Raw genomic sequence first — 22,507 nt, 5'->3', positions numbered from 1 at the left:
TTTTTTTTTTAAAAAGGTATACTTTTAAAAATGCTCAGCATAACTGATGTGTGGTTTTAATTAGGAAAATCACAGTGTGTGTTGCTACAGGTTGATTGTGAAGAGTCCCTGCAGTGCACACATCAGCACAAGTCTTCATCATAAGGATACATAATGTACAGTGTTTGACGGCGTCAATTCCAAACACCGAGCTATACCTCAACAGCGTTGTCTCTGCAGGAAAACAAATGTCTTTTATATATTACATCCACCATTTGACGTATGTAAAGCACGCAGATGGAAATAAAGGCACATATCAGCTTCGATATATTGCACATTCTGTATGCGCCTTGTTTGTCACGCAGGTCGAATTGTATTTATGGGGAGATTTACTTCGCATTGAATTCATCTACAACATGTAAACAAACAGCCCATCCTCCTCTTAATGCTCCTCGTCGTCGTCATCTTCATCATCATCGTCATCACGATCCTAACAATAAGCATCGCAGCCACCAGCGTTATGGATATGGTCCGCGCAGCATGCACACAATTGATTTTTATGCTTCCCCTGCAGCCACCTCTTGCAGCGGAGACATATCTCCATTCGCGCCCAAAGTGAAATAAGTGCGTAATAAAACGCTGATATATTAAATTTGTTTTTTTTTCTTCTCCCGCCCTCCCTCCTGCTGCTGCTCGTTCTCCTCCCTCACAGCGCGTGTCGTGCTTTTATTATCACTCATTTTTCATGTTTATTGAATTGAAGCCTGCACAAGGAGCTGAGGCTATCTATCTATCTATCTATCTATCTATCTATCTATCTATCTATCTATCTGTCTATCTATCTATCTAGCTATCCATCCATCCATCTATCTATCTATCTATCTATCTATCTATCTATCGTGTCTGTGTTCATATGATGATATGTTATGGCACTTCCGGACAATTGCCTTGAATAGATGACGTCATGGCACGCCGTACAAAGAATATGAATGGGAAAAAAATAATTTATTAGTCGATTGCATCTGTTTTGCTGTGTAATATGTTTGTTAGAAGACTTGAAATATATTTCACGTTTTGAACAAGCAATATCCAGCAAGCTAGCAGATGTAGCTCGAGGTCACGTGCTCTGCATATCTTCAAAGCAGGTTAAATTATAATTTATATCTAACGGTTTATGTATGGCATTGTAGAAATAAATGATTCGAGTCCGTTTTTAATGCTGGGGCATTTATATTGAGACACAAGATAATCTATAGCCGTCCATCAGTTCTATAGTCGCGCTTTTGTGACGTCACAAATCCCTTTACTCACGGATTGTTTTAATTTGATGCTGATTTATTTATTTTTTTACTTTTGAAAGTAGCTAGAATACCAAATTTTGGACAAATAATACACTATATCATATTTTTATCTTGATTAAGTAGCTCAACTTCCAAGCGTAAGAGATTTGGGCTCGGTTTTTAAATATATATATTTTTTTAGTAATACATATAAAAATGTCACTTTAGGCTATTTATGTTATTTGTGAAGTTGTCAGGAAGCTAAAAGTATAGCACCTTTGACTGAAAATACTTTCATCCACTTATAATGCGGACTTCTTCGTCTTCTTCTTTCTTTTTTTTTTTTTTTTTTTTTTAAAGAACCTAACCCTTGTGTATTCCTGCAATAAAAGTCCTAAAAGGACGAATTGGAGCGTTACTTGGTGGCCTCGGGCATAATTTAAAGCCACAAACGCCCCAGTTGGCTTTTGAACGCCGGGAAAGATGCTGTTCCTTTAAGAGCACGTCCACTAAGGATGAAGAAGGGGAGGATGAAGAGGAGGAGGAGGAGGAGGAGGAAGGAGAGAGCTCGGCCGAATGGCAGCTTTTACGCATTGGCTCGTCTCACCTGCACTTGAACGCAGCACGAGTCTCCCGGCTCGCCTCGGCGAGCCTGTCAAGTCAAAAGTCTCCCCAATCCGGACGGGGTTTCGCTGGGTTTTGACGCACATGGATCCCCACCAGCAGCATCCCCACCCGTGGGCCCTCGCAGGCTCCCCGGGGGCCCAACGCGCGGATTTGTGCCAGTAAGTGATTTGTCACATACGCGTAAAATGGAATACGCTGTCTCTTAGCCCCCTTTGGACGCAAACGATGGCACCATTTGGGTCGTTTTACGCACTGGATCTATTGCCGTTATTATCCTCATTGTGGGCCGTTATGGATGCTTGAAAGCAAGCAGACTGCAACGAATATAGTGAGAGAGAAGGAGAGGGAGAGGGAGAGGGAGAGGGGGAAAACACACTATTGCTTGTTATTAGAATAAGAATAAAAAAGATGGAGCACACGGGCATCGAGGAGGTGAACCAAACTCACCAGCAGCAACAGCAGCAGCAGCACGAGCCCATCAGTTTCGGCATCGACCAGATCCTCAACTCGGAGCAGTCTCAGGGCGGCTGCATGCTGCCCAACCGGACCGGAGAGCCCGAGTACGCCGCGCTGGCCGCCGCCTCCAACGCCGTCTACGGCAACGGCTACGGCGGCGTGTACAACCCGGCCTGCTCGATGGGCCTGGCCGGCTCCTACAACGTCAACATGAACATGAACGTCAGCATGAACATGAACGTCAACGTCAACTCGGCGGCGGCGGCGGCAGCGGCGGCGGCGGGGGCGACTGGGGCGGGGTCCGGCGGCGTGATCCGGGTGCCGGCGCACAGGCCCATGCCGCCGCCGCCGCCCCCGCCGCCCAATTCGGCTGCCGGCGGGGTCCATCAGCTGCCGCCCGGCCTCGGCCCGGTGCCCGGCATGGGGCCCATGGGCAATGCCAATTTTACCTTCCCCTGGATGGAGAGCAGCAGGAGGTTTGCCAAGGACAGATTAACAGGTAAATCGCTGTTTTTGTTGTTGTTGTTTTTTTAAATACATGAATGCTGCTTCAAGGTTGAAAAATACAAAAATAGGCACAAAATTGTGGTTTTGCACCGGATTTCTGCATACACACTACGTTAAGGCCCCTAAATATGCACACAGATACTCATAAAATGTGTTTTGCATAATTATGCTCTGACAACAACTTTTATTGAAATAAGTACCCTGAAATATGAACACAAAAACGCTCAAAAATTTGCTTTCACATATTTTAACAAGTAAAATTCAAGATATTTTTCTTGGTTTCAAGGGGTTAAAATTCCAAAAACATGCACAAAAATGTTTTTGCCAACATATTGTTTTCCTAAATGTATAAAGCATGAACCTATTGAAATAAGGCCCCAAATTCTATGCACAGAAAATGTGTTTTTGCATTACTGCGATATTGTGAAAACAAACAAAACCCAAGAGGAACCCCTTATTAAAAACAAGATCCCCAAACATCATCAACATGCTCATAAAATGTATGTAGAAATTGATCATATATTAGCACAAATTTAACACTAGAACACAAAAAGTACAATTTAAAAAATGCACCCAAACGCATCATTTTTTTGCGCAGTTGTTGCTCTAAAAACAAATAACACCCGAGAGGACCTGTTAAAAAAAAAAGGCCCCAAAATATGCAACTTGCATCACTACACAATTTAGTATAGAGTAAATAAAAACAAGTAAAGCCCAAGAGGAACAGTAACTACAACAAGGCCCCAAATGTTTGTTTTTTTGTACCATACAATATTTACAGATTTAAATTTAGTACGACGATCGACAACAGCAAAAAAATGGAAAAATGTTCAAAACATGCTGTGAATGAGGCGTGATATATTTTTTTTAAACTTATATTACAGTTGGCAAACAGGAACAGCCACGTGACAACTTCTTGCAGTTTAAAAAAAAATCTAATTACACGCCAATAACCACCAAATACACACAATGTGCTCACAAATTGTGCAAGTCTGCAGTAAATATCAAATAAAAATCGTGTCATAATAATAATAATAATATATTTCGTTTTGCTGTATGGAAAATTGCACAATATCCACAATTGCCATTAATAGAGACATTTATGACAAAAAAAATCAAATTTTATTTTTACTAAAAATAAATACTTTATTTCGTAACACAATTTCCCACCTGCAAGAAAGGATATCTTATTGTTCATCGTTTATGTTCCCTTAATGGCTTATATTGTATTTTAGTAATAACATAATTGAGTGCAGGGCTGCAATCAAGATGTCTAAAATGAAAAACAAATACTTTCATTTCCCAACAAATAATAATGTATATGTTGTCATTGTATTCTATACAAATTGCAAAGAAATCCAATGCATTAAAAACACCGTAGCACTACTTTTTCCATATTATATTTCAAGGCAAAAACAGGCCAATTGTATAGTCTTAAATATGAATGACTTCCATTATTGTATATGAATCACATCAATGGCTTTTCGACTTCCAAGACGATGTATACTTTGATTACAAGTTGTATACATTATTTATCCATATTCTAATCAAGCTTGAGCCGGACCGTTTTTTTTTTAATACATTAAAAAGCATTTTTATAGGGTGTGTAAAGATGGAGAACAAAAACATAATTTATATTTCCAACGTTTTTAAATGATGCTATTAATTAGTCTACTGTGTATGTGTGTGTGTGTCACGTGATCTCACCGTTATGAAGATGAAAAAGCCCCCTCTCGCACCCCTCCTATTAAATATTGACCATTCCGTTCATTCGATGCAATGAATTATTAATATATGATGGAGAGGGGGGTGGGGGGGGGTTGTTGTCAACTGCAAAAGGCTGCACTCTTGTAAAGACTCACTGATGATGTCTCCTTTTAATTCCTCCATTTTGTCGCTTCAATCATGACTTGTAGGCCGCCTATTGATCAGAAAATGGCGTCCAATTAAAAAGGCGCGTGCACGAGACGAGAAGATTTTTTTTAGAAATGCACCATTTGGTTTGCACAAATGTGATTTTCGTCACGCGTGATGCGTTTGTATGCAAAATAATAGCTGAAGACTTGGAAGACGTTTTTTTTTATATAGGCCTATTGAAGAAATCGTTAAAAAGAAAAAACAACAACAACGTCATTTTAATGCATTTTCGTTTAAATAGATCCACTTTTTTTTTATTATCATACAAATACTAGGAAGACGTTTTTTTTTTTTTGGGGAGCCATCAGATAAAATGTCATAATTTCGAATTTTGCTTGACCTTTTTGAACTGTTATTTCAATTTAACACACACAAACACGTTTTTGTTTTTTTACATGAAATATAGTGGCAAGACGTTTTTAATGTTAATCAGTCATTATAGTTTAGCAGACGTACAAATGAAAAATGAAAGATGTGCATTATTTTTATTTTAATGTTGTCATGTGCACATTATTTTCACATCTGTAGACGTTCAAAACCTAAATTTCATTTCAAATTTCCTGCATTAATTGGACTTTCAATTTAAAAAAAAACATGGTAAGGACATTGGTTATAACTTAATCGTAATTAAATGTATTTCACATTTCTTTCATTATTATTTTTATTTGCACGTTTATGTAAATCATTTCGTATATATCATAAATGTTGCATAGGATTTTTGACGATGCAATAAATAGAACAATGTCAAAATTTAAATTCATTTCACGCGTTTCTTGTATGATTGTTGTTTTTTTATAACTAAACGTTGTATTAATAATACTCAGTATGTTTTTAACAATATTTGTTTTTTTTTACTTATTATGAAAAAAAATATTTACAATCGAACACTTGATTTAAAAAAAAAAAAATCCATTAGGATGCCTTCCCCTTGAATGTTCTTTTCCACGCCGGCTCGTCATCATAATAGGACAAGCGACAATAAACAGAGCAGCCATCACGTCCACTTTGTCGCCATCAATACAAAAAGCAGCAGCAGCAGCATCAAGCAAGCAGTCCTAAAACCGCAGCCTCCTTTTTCTGCCTTGCGTCTCGCGCCTGAACGCCGCACGGTAATAAATAGCGCCGTACAATATGTTCATGTTCTATTTCAATATCCCCGTTACAATCCTTCACGGATTTATTTATTAGATTGCCGGAGAAAAGGTAATATCCGCAGTGGGGTGTGTGTGGGGGGAGGGGGAGCCGCTTTGACACTGAGAAGTGTTATTAAGTAGGCCTACAACACACGCACACGCACACGCGCGCGCGCCTGCTTTTATTATACACGACACACATTTTCGGAGGTGGCCTTTTTCTTCCGGTCAAATTGGGTTCAAGCCCAAAAAAGGCACGTTTTGTCCTAAGATTTTTTTTTTTCTTTTTCGTGGCTTGCATTAAGGCATGTACATTAATTTATATTTCATATCGCCTCCTCCACTTGGAGTGTTTAGTGAGGATTTCTTAGAGGCGTGGCGTGTAGAAATCATAAATATTTTCAAATTGCGCTCATTACAAAAAAAGAGAAATGTGGATTCATTTTCAGCCAATAAAATACAGCTAAAATTTGCTAACCCCAACATGGCATAAAAAAATAAATTTTAAATGAATTTTTAAATGCCTTTATCCACATTTTCACAACCCTTTAAATAGCATATGCACCCCAAATTGAGACCCTAATTCCAATTTGGACCCAATTCCAGATTTACAGGTTCCTACAGATTGAAATAATTGCCAAAAGCCTGTCACCATTCGTTTTCTAAATGCCGCATCCTAAAGAAATATTTTCAATGTTGTTTTTCTTCCTTAACCTAACAACATTTTTAACAAGTGTGCCCATGAACATAAACAAACTATCATCGTGCCACATGCCAAAGAAAATACTGTTTTGCTACAGAATGAAAATACGTGTGGGGTAAAAGATTTGTAATCTAAATTCAAAAGTTTCTTAGGGGTCTGGCTAACACAAAAGTCAAGGAGATTTTTTTTCATCGTTTGGACATGATTTAGATGGCATTGCAAAGATGTAAGTATTTAAAAAGTAGGGCTTGCAAAAACATACTGATTAATTTATTTGGGGTATGGCGTAGGATATACAAATGATAGCAAAATATATTTTTTCTTTTTTTTGGGGGGGGGGGCTTTTTCACCCTTGGTTCGAGTATAATGGTAAAGGAAATAGCTAAATGTTTCTTGAGGGTGGGGCACGTAAAAAAAAAGGGGGCGACATGATGATATACAGGATATGTGATTCCTCATGCGAACCAGTTATTAGCTCAAATATAATTTTCTGAAATGTAAAAACTGCTCAAATCATTGAGCTAAAGTGTTCAGTGTTCTTTGTCAATGGATGTGCAATGCATTTATCTGCTTGCAGTTGAATTCCAGTCGTCCATTCAATCTTTTCCGGCAGCGACCCGAATGTTCTTTTCAACATGCCTGGTTCTTTATTTAGCGGACAGCTGGCCCGAAACAGCATCTAATGCAGAACATTATGTGGCCAGATGTGCTGCTTGTGAGCCTCAACAGGCCTGCAGGACTCAAAAAAAATCCATCCATCCATTTTCGGAACCGCTTCGTCCTCACAATAATAACAATGAAATTTATTCAAATAAAATCTACACCAAACTGAAACTGTCTAAAACAGAAAAAAAAAAAACCTTTTAACGAGGGTCTTGTTGAGCTTGTCTGTAGAATTCAGGTTTGTAAACAACTGTAATGACTAACAGCTCCCTGTAGATGGCGTCAATGCATCGCTTTTGATTTTGCTTCGGATTTGAGTAGATGATAACGATTAGGCGATCAATCTCAGATTATCCCGTCAAATATGAGGGAGAAAATTATACAGAACAGAGTATTTATATGCATGGTATAAACAGAACTGTCATTTACTGTGAGGAATACACAATTTTTTGCCCCCCCCCCCCAAAAAAAAGATCCCAAATCAGGTCGTAGCATTAAAAGGGTCCAGCGAAAGGTGCTAATAGTAAAATGTGGCTTAAAAAGGAAGTCCCCCCACCCCCAAAAAAATAAAAATAAATAAAAAATCTTTACAATAATATGTTCTATGCAGCCCAACTCGTCTAAATATACTACTTTGGTTAATATTGCGTTAGTGGAATATGAGTTAAACAGCAAAATCCAGCCGTTCTTATCAACATCAGAAGGCGGCCATTTTGCAACTTGCTGTCGACTGATGATGACATCACAGTCGCTCAGGGCTCAGGCAACAACCAATCACAGTTCAGCTTCAGAAAACACGTGAGCAGTGATTGGTCGTTGCCTGAGCCCTGAGCGACTGTGATGTCATCTTCAGTCGACAGCAAGTAGCAAAATGGCCGCCCCCTGAGATAGATCAAAACAGCTGGATTTTGCTGCTTAGCTCATATTCCACAAATGTGAATATGAATCATAATGTCACGTCAGGGCACATATAACATATATACGAAGAAATAACAAGAAATGTTTAAGGTTGATTTCCGCTTTGAAAACGGAATTAGGTCATGTGCGAGCATCTTTAGGCAGCATCAAGGGAATCGAAACTAATGATAAAAAATCCCCCCTCGCCCCCCAAGAAATCTTTTTGCGAGGGGTACAATTACCACTTCACAATTACCGACCGTGAAACCTGATGATGTTCGTATTAAAAAAAAAAAAAGAAGCATGCAGGAGATTAGGGAACATCATTAGAGAGCAATATGCGGCTAAATGCGCTTGTCATTTACACGGCGACGTTCAAATTGCAGCAATCCGTCTTGGAATCACAAAACTCGGAGAGCCTCGAACGCACCGCGCAGTTGCCAAATAGCGCCAGCGACGCTCAGGGGACTCCTGAGCAGATGTTTACCCTCATTTGGGCTCCAGGTGAGATTTAATTTTAATTTTGGGTGGCCAAACAGAAGGAAAGAAAGAGCAAAGAAGCAGATCGGTTCCGGTTCTATTGCTCTCCGTTCACAACGAGAGTGTGGCGATCGGCTGGTTGGCCAAGTGGATCTATGGCCAAAAACGATCCCCTTACATACGTATTGATCGCGTGTTTATCCCACGCCTGACAAAATAGACAGTATTCATAGATATTTTATGATGTAGATGATAAGTGGGTATTAATACTTGGGCAGTGAAAGTGAAACGAGCAAGCAAGAAGGAAGGCAGGAAGGCCAATGAGACATCCTGCAAGTTTCCTTGTAAGGTAGCTAAATCCGAAATGACAAAACATTTTTACCGGTAAAATTTCATACAGACATCAGTAAAAAAAATAAAAAAATACTCTGTGGTGCTTGGATTATTATTATGATATTTTAGGGGTGCTGTGACTTTTTACAAATCCATTATATTTCTTAGATAAATGTTTTCTGTTTTTAAAATACAATATACTCCCTGTGGCCCTATAAACACTTTTTTTTTTAAATTAATATTGTGCTTGTGAAATATGAATTAAGCAACAAACTCCATTAGCTTTTATCCATTGCAGGGGGCAGCCATTTTGCCACTTGCTGTCGATTGAAAATGACATCACAGTTGCTCAGGGTTAAAAATAATGACCAATCACAACTCACCTGTTTTCGGAGTTTTGGTCACGTGTGACGTTCGCAAGCTGAGCTGTGATTGCTCGTTCCCTGAGCCCTGAGGCACTGCGATGGCATTTTCAAGCGACAAAATGGCCGCCCTGAGATGGATTAAAAGCGGGTGCATTTGGCTTCTTAATTCCCATTCCACAAACGCAATATGAATACGAATGTCGAGTTTAGACTTGTGCGGGATCATATTGTAAAGACAGTTTTCGACGTGATTTGACTTCCTCTTTGAATTAAAAAAACAAAATTCTGTTTCATCATTTGGATTGTACACACCATCTTGGTGGAGCAAACATTTATCGGTAACTGGAACACATTTTGCATAGCGGTAAATCTGGAGGGTGCAAAAACATGGCTTGGACATTTTTTTTTTAATATTTTATAGATTATGGTATATTTTTTTATCTGATTTTAAATTACACTCAATGGACAGTCTCATCTTTTGGACACTACAAGAAATAGGTAGAAGGGTGCAAACATTTCAACATTGCAATTATTAAATTTAGCTTAAATATGAGAGGGTAAAAGCTCGATTTTGAGAATTTGAACCTACATTATATATTGGGACATGGATTGAAAAAAAATTTTTTTTTTTTAGATATATTATTTGCTGATTTTTGTAAAAATTAAAATTATTACACATCTTCATATTTTGGATGCTACAAACAATGAAAAAAAAATGCAAAAACTTGTTTGTAGCAGTTTAAAAATATATGATATATTATTAAATATATTTTATATTATTTTTGCAGCTTTCAAATTGAAATCAAGGTACAATTTCATCACATACAAGCCTTTTAAATAAATAAATAAATACATATTTTTGATCAATTTGTTAAGTTGAAATAATGACTTGGCTCTACTTGCATGCATTAATTATTCTGATACATCGTTTGGTCATGATGGTTTTTCAACATGACTTTCAAAAATGTTGCAGTTTGTTTTATTAAACTGCTTTGATCACGTGTAATTATCATTTTTTCATCACCATTAAATCTTCTATGCTGATGTTTGGCCTTTGAGCAACCCTGTGAGCAACTATGCTGATTGTGTCTTATCATCGCTGCGGCAATGCTATCTGTCGCTTGTTTTGCTAAATGGCAGATGTGTCCAATTGAAAGCATAAATGTCACTGAAGTCGCCGGTGTCGCACATTCTGGCTCCTCCCCCATGTGATCGGCCACCCTGGGCCGCCTTTGAACACCTGGCCGGCTGCTGTGCTCCAGATGCGGGACCTCATTGTGTCTCCCTTTCCTTTAGGGGAGCAGGCAGAGGAGAGCCGAGCACGAGAGGTCGCGGGGGGGCCGGGGAACGGGGCGGCGGCGGCGGCGGCGGCCGGGCCCCTCTGCCCTCTCCCCAAGGGGGACATCGGCAGGGTCCCCGTCTGGAGCACGGTGGAGACCTTAGCTAAATGCTATTACCCCGAGCTTGCGCACCTGCGAGACGGCAATGGCCTCCTCGCTGACTATTCTTTCCCAAAGGGGGCTTGCCCAGGTGAGTCAACGCCTCGCCCGAATGCACATCAGGTGGCGCACCGCCCCTACTCTGCCATACACACCTAAAAAACAAGAGGCAAAACAAACCATATTTTAAAAAACATTTAACGCCAAACAGTGTGATAAAATAAAATTTCAAATATTACCAGTGTCCCAAATACGTATTTATACGTTTTTTATGCTAGAGCTTTGATGCAGCCTCTCAACTGCAGAGAACAGTTGAAGCAATGGTAGTTTTACTAAAAAACGGCCAGCAGAGTATAAAAGTTCAACCAGGGCCGTGTTGAAAAAAAAAATGCTATTTTCCCCAGTGTTTTCAACAGATTTGTGAATAATGATGAGACTTAGCTATATTCTAATGCTAATTGCTACAAAACGGAAATGGATAGAAATATTATTTTTTTCCTGATGAAAGAACGGGCTCTAATCTTTCCTTGTTTTTATAGCAATAAAACACAATATTCTGTGGGCCTTGCAAAGTCAGTCAAAATCCAGTAAAACAGCCGAGAAAGTGAAAATGGCTGAGAGTGATGAGATAGTAGAAGCTCTGTTTTTATGAAAGGCAAAATGTTTTGTTTTTATCCAGGGCAGCCGTCAACATCCTACCATTTTTTCCTTCAGAGAAATGTGATTTTATTGATTTACTGGCAATCGTAATTACAATCGTCGTCCTCAACTGGCAGCTTCTGGGCCTTCGCCCAGAAGCCCGAAATGTACCACAAAATTGGCAATCACTTCATCCAGCTAAAGACGGAAAAACAAACCAAATCTCCAGGGAAATCTTTTCTTTCTGGCTTTTGATTGTAATAACTGATCCGGGACATCAATCACCAGAGGCGGGAAAAAGTCGAGCCTTTCATAAGTTTTAGCCCAGCAAGTTCCAAGTCTAACTCAAGTCACGTGACTCGAGTACATTTGTCAATCACTACAATGATTTGTAAGCTTTTCCTTGTTTCTGACCACTACGACAACAAAAAAAGCCGTTCTGGCGTCTGTCCATTTTCCAGCCGCCCTGTCGCCCTTCTCCGTGACCCGCCGCATCGGCCACCCGTACCAGAACCGCACGCCGCCCAAGAGGAAAAAGCCCCGCACGTCCTTCAGCCGGGTGCAGATCTGCGAGCTGGAGAAGCGCTTCCACCGGCAGAAGTACCTGGCCTCGGCCGAGCGCGCCACCCTGGCTAAGGCCCTCAAGATGACGGACGCCCAAGTCAAGACGTGGTTTCAGAACAGGCGGACAAAATGGCGGTAAGACTTGCGATACTCCGCTGCTGACTTCAGATCAGACGCAGACGTTCACAAAATGGTGGTACGGGAGATTAAACGTGTTATGCTGTGGTTTGGTTATCAAAAGAGCAAATGGTTAAGTGCAGTTTGAACATTTCTATTCCCATTCAAAAGGATAAAATGTCGACAGAATGGAAATGGAAAGAATCCGCATTAAAGCACGTCGTTGAGAACTCACTTAAAATTGAAAGAAAATATATTAAAGCACTGAACAATGCTGGAGAGCCTCTTCTTACTTATTACAAGTTATGTGGTGAAAGTCAATTTTATCTTGAAATTCCCCCTTCCTGTTTAAAATGGTAAAATGCAGAGGGACTGTAAATAGAAAGAATCTGCATTAAAGCACATCATGATGCTGGATGACCTATTATGTTTTACAAGGTGGTCAACAAGTGATATGTTTGAAGCTGTTTGAAATGTGTTGTTCTTGTTGAAAATAGTCAAACTTGGAGAGCTCACTAAAAATGGAAAGAAACTGCATCAAAGCAGTGCATGATGCTGGATAGCCTCTTCTTACTTTATACAAGTCAAATGGTTAAAATGGTTGTAGTAAAATTCATTTTGAAATACACCATTCTTGTTCAAAATGGTAAAATGTTGTCTTTGAAAATGGAAATTATCTTAATTAAAGCACTTCACAATGGTCGATAGCCTCCTTTTTGTTTTTATGAGAGGTGGTTTTAAGACATGAAGAATTCCTTTGAAAATTAAAAAAAAAAAAAAAAGCAAAATGGAAAGACGTTGCGAGCTCACAAAAAATGTAAAGAATATGAATTAAAGCACTTGTACGATGTATAGCCTCTTATTTTCTATGAGAGATGTTTTTAAGTCATGAATGGAGTATCCTGTCGAAAGTCAAAATAAAAACCAAAGTGAAATGTTAAACCATTACAGGCTGGCTGAAATTGAAAGAGAATTCAATTTGAAATTTAAACCAAAATTAAAGCAAAAATGGTAAACTGTTGAGCGTTTACTAAAAATCGATTGAATATGCATTAAAACAGTTCATGATGCTGCATAGCCTCTTATTTATTTACAAAAGGGTCACAAGTGTCATAATTCATTCCGTTTAAAATTTGTCTTTCCTGTTCAAAAATGGTTGAACATTGAGAGTTCACTGAAAACTGAAATAAACCGCGTTAAAGCACTTTGTCATGCTGCATGGTGAATTCAGTTTGAGATTCAAAGCAAAACAAATCTAAAATGGTCAACCCATGAGAGTGCACTGAAAACCGAAATAATCCGCAATAAAGCACTTCATGATGCTAGATGGTCTCTTGATGAGTGGCGCTCTAATACGTTTGTTAAGCACTCTATATAATTATAACTCACGAAAGGGAGTCCGAAGGTGAGCCATCGAAACAGCATGTGCACTTTTACCCAGCCCGAAATGGACACTCTTTGTTTTGCCCTCGGACCCAAAGTAGCTTCTGATGTTGCACAAAATGGCCGTCGCGGTTTAAGCGTCGGAGGCGCCTCGCAACACGCCGTTGATTTTGCTTAGCTGGGCAGCCGGCGGAGGCCAGTTCGCTTGACCAAGCACAATTACCGGAGCCTCCTAAAAGGCCTTTTAGAAAGCTGCTGTCCGCAGCAATCCTGTACTCAAAGCCTCTCAGCGGACGGCGGAGACGCGCACGTGCTCGCCCTGCACTTGATTCTCGCCGCTGCAGGTTGCAATCGTTTGGAGGTGAACGTGCGATAAATCCCAATTACCCCCGCGACCTTAAAGTGACAGCGCCTTTTAAAAGCATATTTGAAGCCACGAAGCAACATGATGCTCACACAAAAAAAATGAGTATTTTTGTTTTGGTTGTTAGTCAGCAAATAAGGAAGGTGTTTACAGAGCAATGCTGTCACTTATACAAGAAGTGTTTTATAGGTATTATAAAATATTTGTGAAAAATGGAAAAGAAAAAAATTCTAGGGTGCAGCTCAGCCGGTTTTATGACAGCTGGACTTTACGGGTGTAAGGAATATTTGGTCATCTGCTTTTTAATTTTTTTAATTTAATATCATTGACTTTTTATTACGCAATACTTACTGTAATAAAAACTAACCATAACAAAGTTTTAAAATTTAAAAAGAATTAAAAAAATATATATATATATATATTATTATTATTATTTTTTTTTTTTCAAGTTTTGGAATGAAAATACAACTAATATAAAAACTAAGGATGTTCAATACCACTTTTCTTTCAGACCGATACCAGTACGAGTATTGACACTTTTGAGTACGCATCGATACAGAGTACTGATACCTTTTGTACTTTTGATATACAGTACAAACAAAAAATTACTGTATGAACAAAGTTTCTGACGTAGATGATGATTTGCCTAATGTGTCAAAACGCAGCAGTATAGTATAGTATGGTATCGGCCTGATATGACACTCAGTATCGGTACTCGCCCATCCCAGATAAAAACAAAAACGCTCTAAGAACTAATCCAAATAAAAACAAAAGTGAAAAACACAAAAACTATAATAAGTACTCTGTATTTAGTATTTACATTAGCATGTTGTATGTGCATGTTATCCAACCTTTCCTTTCAAATTGACCATGAGTTATCACATATAAACAAATATAAATATAAATTTTAACCCTCCATCAACCCGAACTCTCGTGTCAAATCTTGTCCGACAAAAGCCAGTTTCAATGCCTAAAAGTAAAATGAGCGCAGACAAAACAGCGTGTCACTTACGACCAATAAGCTCCCAGTCCTTAACCCGCTTCCTCGTTCAACAAAGATTGATGCCACCGCCGCCGCCGCCGCCGCCGTCATCGTAGCAGCGCGCACCTGCTAGCCTCAACGTGAGGGATGCGCTTGCGCGACGAGCACGCTAACTAACAAGACGGTGATCGAATCAGCAGGCAGCCAACCGCATTATGGTAATGCTGTTAGCAATAACGCGTGGCTAATGGCCGCAGCTTGCTGCGCGCGCCTGCGTGAGGGTCGTACCTGCCCTAATCATTTTCTTACTTCTTGCTATTGGCACAGCATTTCACGCCAGCCTGGTTACGGATTTTTGAGATGGATGTTGAACAAAACGTACTAAGGGGCTTAAAAGGAGGGCACTACTCGGGTATTGTCAGCAGAGGCGCTGTTGAGTCACTCTTTTTGCAGTATTTGCAGTATTTTGCAGGCTAAAGAAGAGGAAGTCAGCTATGGGAAGTTGCTAGCTTGTAAAAAAAAAAAGTGGAATTTTTTGGGGGGGAAAATCCATAGTATTTTTCTCTGTGTATCCATAATGAATATAAAAACCCTGTATGAAAAATATGCATTAATCGGTTAATTTATAGACTGCTTGAAAATGAATTTGATCAATTTTATGTCCAACTTTGTAAAAAGAAAAAAAAAGTTTTAGTTTTAACTTAGGTTGTTCATATTCATTTTAACTTAATACAATTTTCATTCAATTTTCCTAAGTTTTAAATTGAGTTGTAAGATTAACTTAAATTGCAGATTTTTATGTTAATGTTTTGCTTTAGTTTTTTTTTTTTTGCTTAAGTTAACCTTTTAACACACGTTTGTTTCAACAGTTTCACATTTCACTTTTATTTGTTTTACAATATTTAATGCTTTTACAGTTAAGTAGCTTTTAACGTGAGTTTTACTTGAGCAAGTTATCTTTTTTTATAAACAACCGTACTTAGTGTTTTAACTTAATAACCCATTATATTTTTAATTTGAACAAGTTTTAAATTTTTTAACCAAAAAACAAAAATAATAGCAAAGCACTCCACCTTAACACTGATTTTAAAACAACAACAAATAAAATGATTACTTTTTTTCACCAACCTGATTGGTTGAAACATATTACAATTTATAGCGAACACGTTTTAGTTTTTTTCTTGGCGACCCCCTTCCTGAATCAAGTCTGCACATTCGCAGTAAGAAGATGGGAATAAGCCATTGCACGAGAAAGTAATGGGAGTACCCCAAACAATCATGATAGGAGAAACATTTTGATGTGTCATCCCCCCGAAAATGTATTAATCAGTTCTTATGAGAAGTTCTGTTTGTCAAACGGTTAACTCGACCATGGCATACGTTTCACCTTAATACTGTGCAGGGAATGCATGTACGACAAGCGTTGGGTCCGTTTGAGACATGGTCTAAGTGCTGCTGTTTTGGTTAGCAACAAACAGGTTCCGCTCTCCAGCAACCTCGAGAGTCGCAGGTAATTCCGGTGCCTCCCGACACGCCGTACAGGATGCGCGTCTCCATGTTAACACGTTGAGCCGCCCACCTGCCTGCCCGCCAGTCACGTTCTCTCCTCGCTAACACCTGTCACTCAGCCAGATCAGCTGTCAACCCCCGATCCCCTGACACAGGTGGCGAGGAAATATAAATGCTAATGTGCAGCTTTCTCTTTGGCGCGTCAACCTCCAAACAATACTTTTCATGTCAACATGGCTACCAGTTGATTTGCTTTAGTCTCACATCCTCACCTGTCGTTCGATTAGAAATTCACTGGACAAAACATTAGGTACGCTACCAGAACTGCTCCTGCCACAATAGAATTGTCTACCAGAGGTGGCAAATCCAGGTCCAGAAAGTAAAATGCCTGCCACCGTTTGGCTTCAGCAACAGGTGATAGCTAGCTAGCTAGCTAGCTCCCATGGTGTTCGTTTACCTGCTAGGGAGAAAGCTAGCTAGCTAGCATCAGGGGCTAAAGCCAAACTGTGGCAGGGTTTTTACTTTCAGGTGCTTGCTAGCTAGCTCCCTGGCTAGCTCCCATGGTGCTCGTTTACCTGCTAGCGTCCTAGCTAGCTAGCATCAGGGGCTAAAGCCAAACTGTGGCAGGCAGGGTTTTTACTTTCAGGTGCTAGCTAGTGAGCTCCCATGGTGCTCGTTTACCTGCTAGGGTCCTAGCGAGCTAGCATCAGGGGCTAAAGCCAAACTGTGGCAGGCAGGGTTTTTACTTTCAGGTGCTAGCTAGTTAGCTCCCATGGTGCTCGTTTACCTGCTAGGGAGCTAGCTATCAGGGCCTAAAGCCAAACTATGGTTGGGTTTTCACTTTTCTAGACTTGGATTTGCCACCTCTAGTGTCTACGCAAATCCACATCAACGCTAAAACCCTCTCTGGCCTCTTCCACCCGACCAGGAGACAGACGGCGGAGGAGCGCGAGGCCGAGAGGCAGCAGGCCAACCGGCTCATGCTTCAGCTGCAGCAGGAAGCCTTCCAGAAGACCCTGAGCCAGCCCCTGCAGCCCGACCCGCTCTGCCTGCACAACTCCTCCCTGTACGCCCTGCAGAACCTGCAACCCTGGGCGGATGACAATAAGGTGACGTCCGTCACCTCCGTGGCATCTGTGGTGTGAATGTGTGTGTGTGCGGGTACGTGGACAACAACGACTCCTTCTGAATGGACACGATATGGACAAAAGTACACCACTCTTTACAAAAAGTTTAGGATATCGCGCTTTTGAGTGATGCAAGATATTCCAAACTTTTTGTGAGTTGTCTGTGTTGAGTCATTTTCCTGCCTTACACCACATTTCCTTTTCGCTTTCCCTTCAGCTGACGGTCTAAAAAGGCAGGAGGGACCCCCTAACTAATGGACACCTGTGTACATGCCCACCTATCAAGACTGACCCCCCCCTCACCCTCTATCTTCCCTTTTTACCGCTGGATGCAGAGACTTTTCTGCCCATGTCTGCAAAAAACAAACAAAGAAACTAAGAAAAAAACACCTGGATTCTCCTTTTGACTTTGTACATTGTAGTAATAAATGAAAATGCATGTTTAAAGTCCTTTTCTGTATGCGCTGGCTGGGAGTTCTGCTGCTCGGCAGCGCTCCTCGTGGACACGGACTTCCTCACGGCGGTCCATTTAAAAAGGTGTTTTATATTAAATGATATTGTTGACTTTTTTTGGAAACGACTTCTTGTTTTTTCTTGTCTCTTTGTGCTATTGTGGGTCATGGTAATTTGAGGTGGGATGAAAAAGGATACATTTGATAATTCTAAAGTTGACTTGAGTTATTTAACTCATTCAATCCCAAAAACGTATAAATACGTTTTTAATACTTTGACATTCACTCCCCAAAACGTATTGATACGTTTTTTTTTATGCTAGAGCTCTTCTGACCTGAAGCTTAAAGCCATGGTGGTTATTACAAAAAAAACGGCCAGCAGATGGCAGCAGAGTATAAGAGCTCAACCTATGTTGCAACAAGCTCTTTTTGACAGTATTTTCAACAGGTTTGTGAATAATGACAAAACTTGAGGATGAAGTGCTCTTTAACTCATTCACTCCCAGCCCTTTTCACTGAAGCAACCCCCTTCGCACCTAGCTGTTTTAGTGAATTTTGTCTGATTTTAAAGGCCCACAGTATATTATGTTTTATGGCTATAAAAACAACGAATCTACCAAAAGAAAGATTAGAGTCTCGTCTTTTATCCGGAAAAAAATGTATATTTGTGTCTGTTTCCGTTTTGGAGCAATTAGCATTAAAATACAGCTAAGTTTCATCATTATTCACAAACCTGTTGAAAACACTGGCAAAAAGAGCTTTGTTGCAACATGGCCCTGGTTGATCTCTTATACTCTGCTGCCACCTGTTGGCCGTTTTATTTTTTGTAATAACTACCATTGCTTTAAGTGCCCTCTTAAGTCTTCTTGTATGCTCTAGCATAAAAAACAAAACAAAACAAAAACAACAACAACAAAAACAACACATTTTTGGGAGTGAATGACAAAGAATAAAAAAATTATTTATACGTTTTTGGGATTGAATGAGTTAAAAAAACTGAATAATATAATATGAATATGCTGAATATGCTTTACATAAATACTGTACAAATGGGTGCTCAAAGTGGAGCCACCCTTAGCTCCACCCCTTAGTAGTTATGGTAACAAAATCAGCATTCACGATTGGCCAGAATTTGAGGCGGGATAAGGGCTGGTCAACTTGAAAGAGTCACAAATAGGATGTGGAAAGTACGCTCTCATTTTTTATCCTTGACATCACAGACATATTTGGAAACCTGAGACTTGTTTTAAAAATTGTCTTCTTTGAGCAAACGGGCATTAGTGTTTTGATGACTGTTATTATTAGCCTTCCGTTGTCGTCGTCGTCAAGGTGACCAAAAAAAAAAAAAAAAAAGACAGTGGGTAGCCATAAACATTCCTTTATCGGCCAAATGTTTTTTCAGCCAAGTCATAACACAAGATTAGCAATCTGGAAAGTGCAGTAAACACCTCATTCAGGTTCCTTGCTCGTAAATGAGCCTTGCCTTCTTGTGACGTCACGCCAAATCTTAAACCGGTGTAACAATTCTCTTTTTAGAGTGTATAACGGAACGTATGGTGTACCACAGGGCTCAATTCTGGGGCCTCTACTGTTTCCGTTGTATCCGCTCACCCCTGGGTTCCATCGTAAGAAAACAGCTGTGGTTGTTTTAAAGTTTTAAAGGGAATACAAGATCCTGGCACTAGAGTTGTGCATTCGAAAGTTTAAAGGTCAGCCCTAACTTTTTGTGAATAGGATTAAAGTCTCGTGATTGATTACTGAATATGGATGGAAAGATGTTTGTATTTGAAACTTTTTTAAGGGAAATTGTTGTGAAATTGAAACGTGCTTTCCAAGACCACATGACACCCCGAACCTTTCCCAATAAATACCAAGTAGGTTTTGAAGAGACGTCAACGCTAATCTGTCAACCGGCATCCCGCTGCAACGGAAAGGCCGATGATGTGCTCACCAACAGCTGTCTGCAAACTTAAAGCTGCCGCCCTCGACAGCCCCCGCGAGGCTCGTGGTTATTTGGGGCGTCTCGCTCGGCCGGGATCCTGTCAGCAAGGGCCCGGTCTACAGGTGACGCCTGCCTCTGCCCCTATTTCCTATGCCGCTTTCATCCGCATGTCTCGGCGGCCCTGACGACGTGACTTGGCTCATTTTGGAAAAATTCCTGCCTTGGCTGTTTTCATAAGCGTGCATTGTGTTTTACTGCAGGTGCTTAAAGATTTTTATTTATTTTTTTAATTCCTGGTTGTGGCTCTCTCATCGCCCCCCCCCCCCTTTTTTTTTTTTTTGCCTCTGTCTTCTTTATGAACAAACAGTGGCGTATCGGACTTCCTATCTTGTGTTTGCGGGGCAACCAGACAACTGTTTCGGCACACAGCGCGTGTCACGCTTGGTCTGCGGCCGTCACTTGTCTCCATTCTTTGGAGACGTTTAACTCATAATCAGGCAGGCCATTGAAGCGGCCACGGTTCACTTAGCAGAGCTCAGAGGGGACGCAGACAGCCTGACTGTAAACACTGTTGAAAGCTGCCGGTATTGAATAGTTAAGTAAGGCGAGATACCCTGGGTGAAGGCTTTCCCAAACATTTAAAGTAGGGGCGATTACATTTTTTAAATTAATCACATGATTTATTGTTAACTCCCGATTAATCACAAATTTGATATATGTTCTAAATGTACAATAAAATATACAATTAAATATTTTAAGTTTTCGTAGTCTTGTTAACATAAAAGTGGGAAAAAATGTTAATCTAACAGAAATATGTCTGCATCGGATACAGAGACCACACTAATCCATGATTTATACAACTAAAAACTTTCAAATGTAATGAATTGATTGAGTTTAACCGCCTTAAAATAATGTATAAAGCCCCATCATGATTTTTTTTTTTACCACTCAATATACAAATCAAATTTAAAAAAGGGAAAATGCCTACAAATTAAGAGGAACAGACATTTTTTTCCAAACCTAAAAATAGAACAAAACAAAAAGAATTATGTATTTCAACTCAAGGTCTTAGTTTGTGGAACAATTTGGATTGTAACACAAAATCATCTCAGTCATTTTTTTTTTTTTTACATGTATAAAAGTGCAATTACTGTCATTCATTTTGTGTTTTTTTCAGTTGATCAGGGGCAGATATAACAAGTTTGACTTCTTTCTGTCCCCTTTCATTTCTTTTTTTTTAAAAGAGTGAAATAAGATTTGAATTGAAATGAATTAGTTGACTGTACAATGTTTCATAAAAGTGATTTGCAGAAAATACAATATTTACAATAGTTACAATAGACGTAATAACTGTGACCTTGTTTTGAATCTTCCAATCCAAATTAGTGAATGAAAAAAAAGTTGCCTTTTGATACTTGCTACTGTACTTGTTTTGATGGAGAGTTGTTGACATACCAATTTCCAAAGAGAAGAAAACTTGTTTGCTGCCCGCTATAATCCACACAACCATGCAGGCCAATATTTATTTCATTCAAATGACACTTCTGTTTTCTGCTAAATTAAGCCTTATTTATATAACAAATCCAAACAAGTAAAACGGCTTGCCCAAAACTGTTTATCCCTCACTAATCCACATGTAAAAATTTTGGCTCACGTGTTGCTCCCAGTGAAACATTTGCTACTTTCTAGACAATGCAGAGCTTCATCACGCTGTCTAAATAAAAGACGAGGCTTATCTAACGTGTTTATTTAACTGCGTCTCGACCCGGCTCGCCGCTTCCCCGCGCCACGCCATTCCCAGCTGCTGTGAGCGGCGACGGCCGTTTGGTCACGTATTCAAACTTCTGGCGAATCTGTCGTTTCTTTACGCAATACATACGAGTTGCTGCACGCCAGCAGTTGCGCGGGTTTGATGATGTTTTTCACAGCTTGGCTCTGCACGGCTCGGGGAGCTCTAGCGTTAATAAATGTATAGCGTAGACCACGATTGATGTAGCGTGAGCATTCCTATCTTCATTGATTTTCCTTCTTTACCTTACAAATAAAGCAAATTCCGATGACGTTATTCAAAACCATTTTTTGTTGTTGTTTCACCTTCTGGGTTTTACTTATTACTTTTTTCCTGATAAGGCGAATTGTATGTTGTTGCTTTTTTAAATATAGGTTAGAAAACTCACAAAAATGTTGTCAACACCGACTATACTGTTGCGAACTAGCTTCCCTGTCCATAGCCATGTTCTTAGTTCAAAGACCGCACGAAAGTCGCTCAAAGAAAATCAATTAATAAAGCATTTCATTAAATGAATCCATCCAACTCAAATAATTACTCAACAAGAGTTGTGTTTTAAAAGTTTCTGTGATATTAGCTACATGCTATTTTGGTTAACAGCATTCGCTTGAGGTTTAACATGTCGCTATCATCAAACATCGCCTCTACAGAAGATGAAAAGAAGTTAAATACTGAATAATAACAACGATAAAATAACATTAAACTTCTTTGACATGTAAGAAGCAGTAGATTTATCTGTCACTTATTTGGGTATTGGTGGAATTAGCTTCATGCTATTTTCATTAGCATTCTCTTGAGGCTTGACCTGCTGCCATCATTAGACTTTTATTAAGTGCACAGGGAACATTTGAAAATTTCTC

At 39.6% G+C, this 22,507-nt stretch overlaps 1 protein-coding gene and 1 long non-coding RNA gene across 5 annotated transcripts in view; one reads left to right on the top strand and one right to left on the bottom strand.

Moving 5' to 3' along the window:
• The first annotated feature begins 1,841 nt into the window (after positions 1 to 1,841).
• Positions 1,842 to 18,028, top strand: tlx2 (T cell leukemia homeobox 2). 3 transcript variants are annotated; one of them, XM_077578530.1, is made up of 5 exons: positions 1,843 to 2,841; positions 10,637 to 10,870; positions 11,880 to 12,117; positions 17,266 to 17,446; positions 17,682 to 18,028. In XM_077578530.1, exons 1-5 carry the CDS (start codon positions 2,295 to 2,297, stop codon positions 17,691 to 17,693), a joined length of 1,212 nt encoding a protein of 403 aa, XP_077434656.1. In that variant the 5' UTR covers positions 1,843 to 2,294; the 3' UTR covers positions 17,694 to 18,028. The 3 variants fall into 3 exon arrangements, with proteins under 3 accessions (XP_077434657.1, XP_077434656.1, XP_077434655.1); XM_077578529.1 differs by having other exon boundaries at positions 17,266 to 17,498; XM_077578531.1 differs by lacking the exon at positions 10,637 to 10,870 and having other exon boundaries at positions 1,842 to 2,841; positions 17,266 to 17,498.
• The window catches only part of LOC144059441 (uncharacterized), a 101,329-nt gene continuing 81,119 nt past the window's right edge, over positions 2,298 to 22,507 (bottom strand). Inside the window, exons 11-12 of one of the 2 annotated variants that reach the window (XR_013295665.1) lie at positions 10,813 to 10,934; positions 2,298 to 2,539 (exon numbers count right to left, since the gene is read on the bottom strand). This is a non-coding gene — a long non-coding RNA (uncharacterized LOC144059441). Of the gene's footprint in view, positions 2,540 to 3,062; positions 4,771 to 10,812; positions 10,935 to 22,507 lie in introns of those variants that run through there. The other variant, XR_013295666.1, reaches the window with a different exon arrangement.

The sequence above is a fragment of the Vanacampus margaritifer genome, chromosome 10 (genome assembly GCF_051991255.1).
Source record: "Vanacampus margaritifer isolate UIUO_Vmar chromosome 10, RoL_Vmar_1.0, whole genome shotgun sequence".
Taxonomy (NCBI): Eukaryota; Metazoa; Chordata; class Actinopteri; order Syngnathiformes; family Syngnathidae; genus Vanacampus; species Vanacampus margaritifer.
Note: the sequence above shows the minus strand (reverse complement) of the source record. Positions and strands in the feature narration are given on the sequence as shown.

Excerpts from the sequence above, each read along its gene's own strand:
- tlx2 (XM_077578529.1), top strand. The coding sequence starts at position 2,295 with ATGGAGCACACGGGCATCGAGGAGGTGAACCAAACTCACCAGCAGCAA. Across the intron at positions 2,842-10,636 it reads TGCCAAGGACAGATTAACAG|GGGAGCAGGCAGAGGAGAGC; the intron begins GTAAATCGCTGT and ends CCTTTCCTTTAG. Across the intron at positions 10,871-11,879 it reads CCCAAAGGGGGCTTGCCCAG|CCGCCCTGTCGCCCTTCTCC; the intron begins GTGAGTCAACGC and ends TCCATTTTCCAG.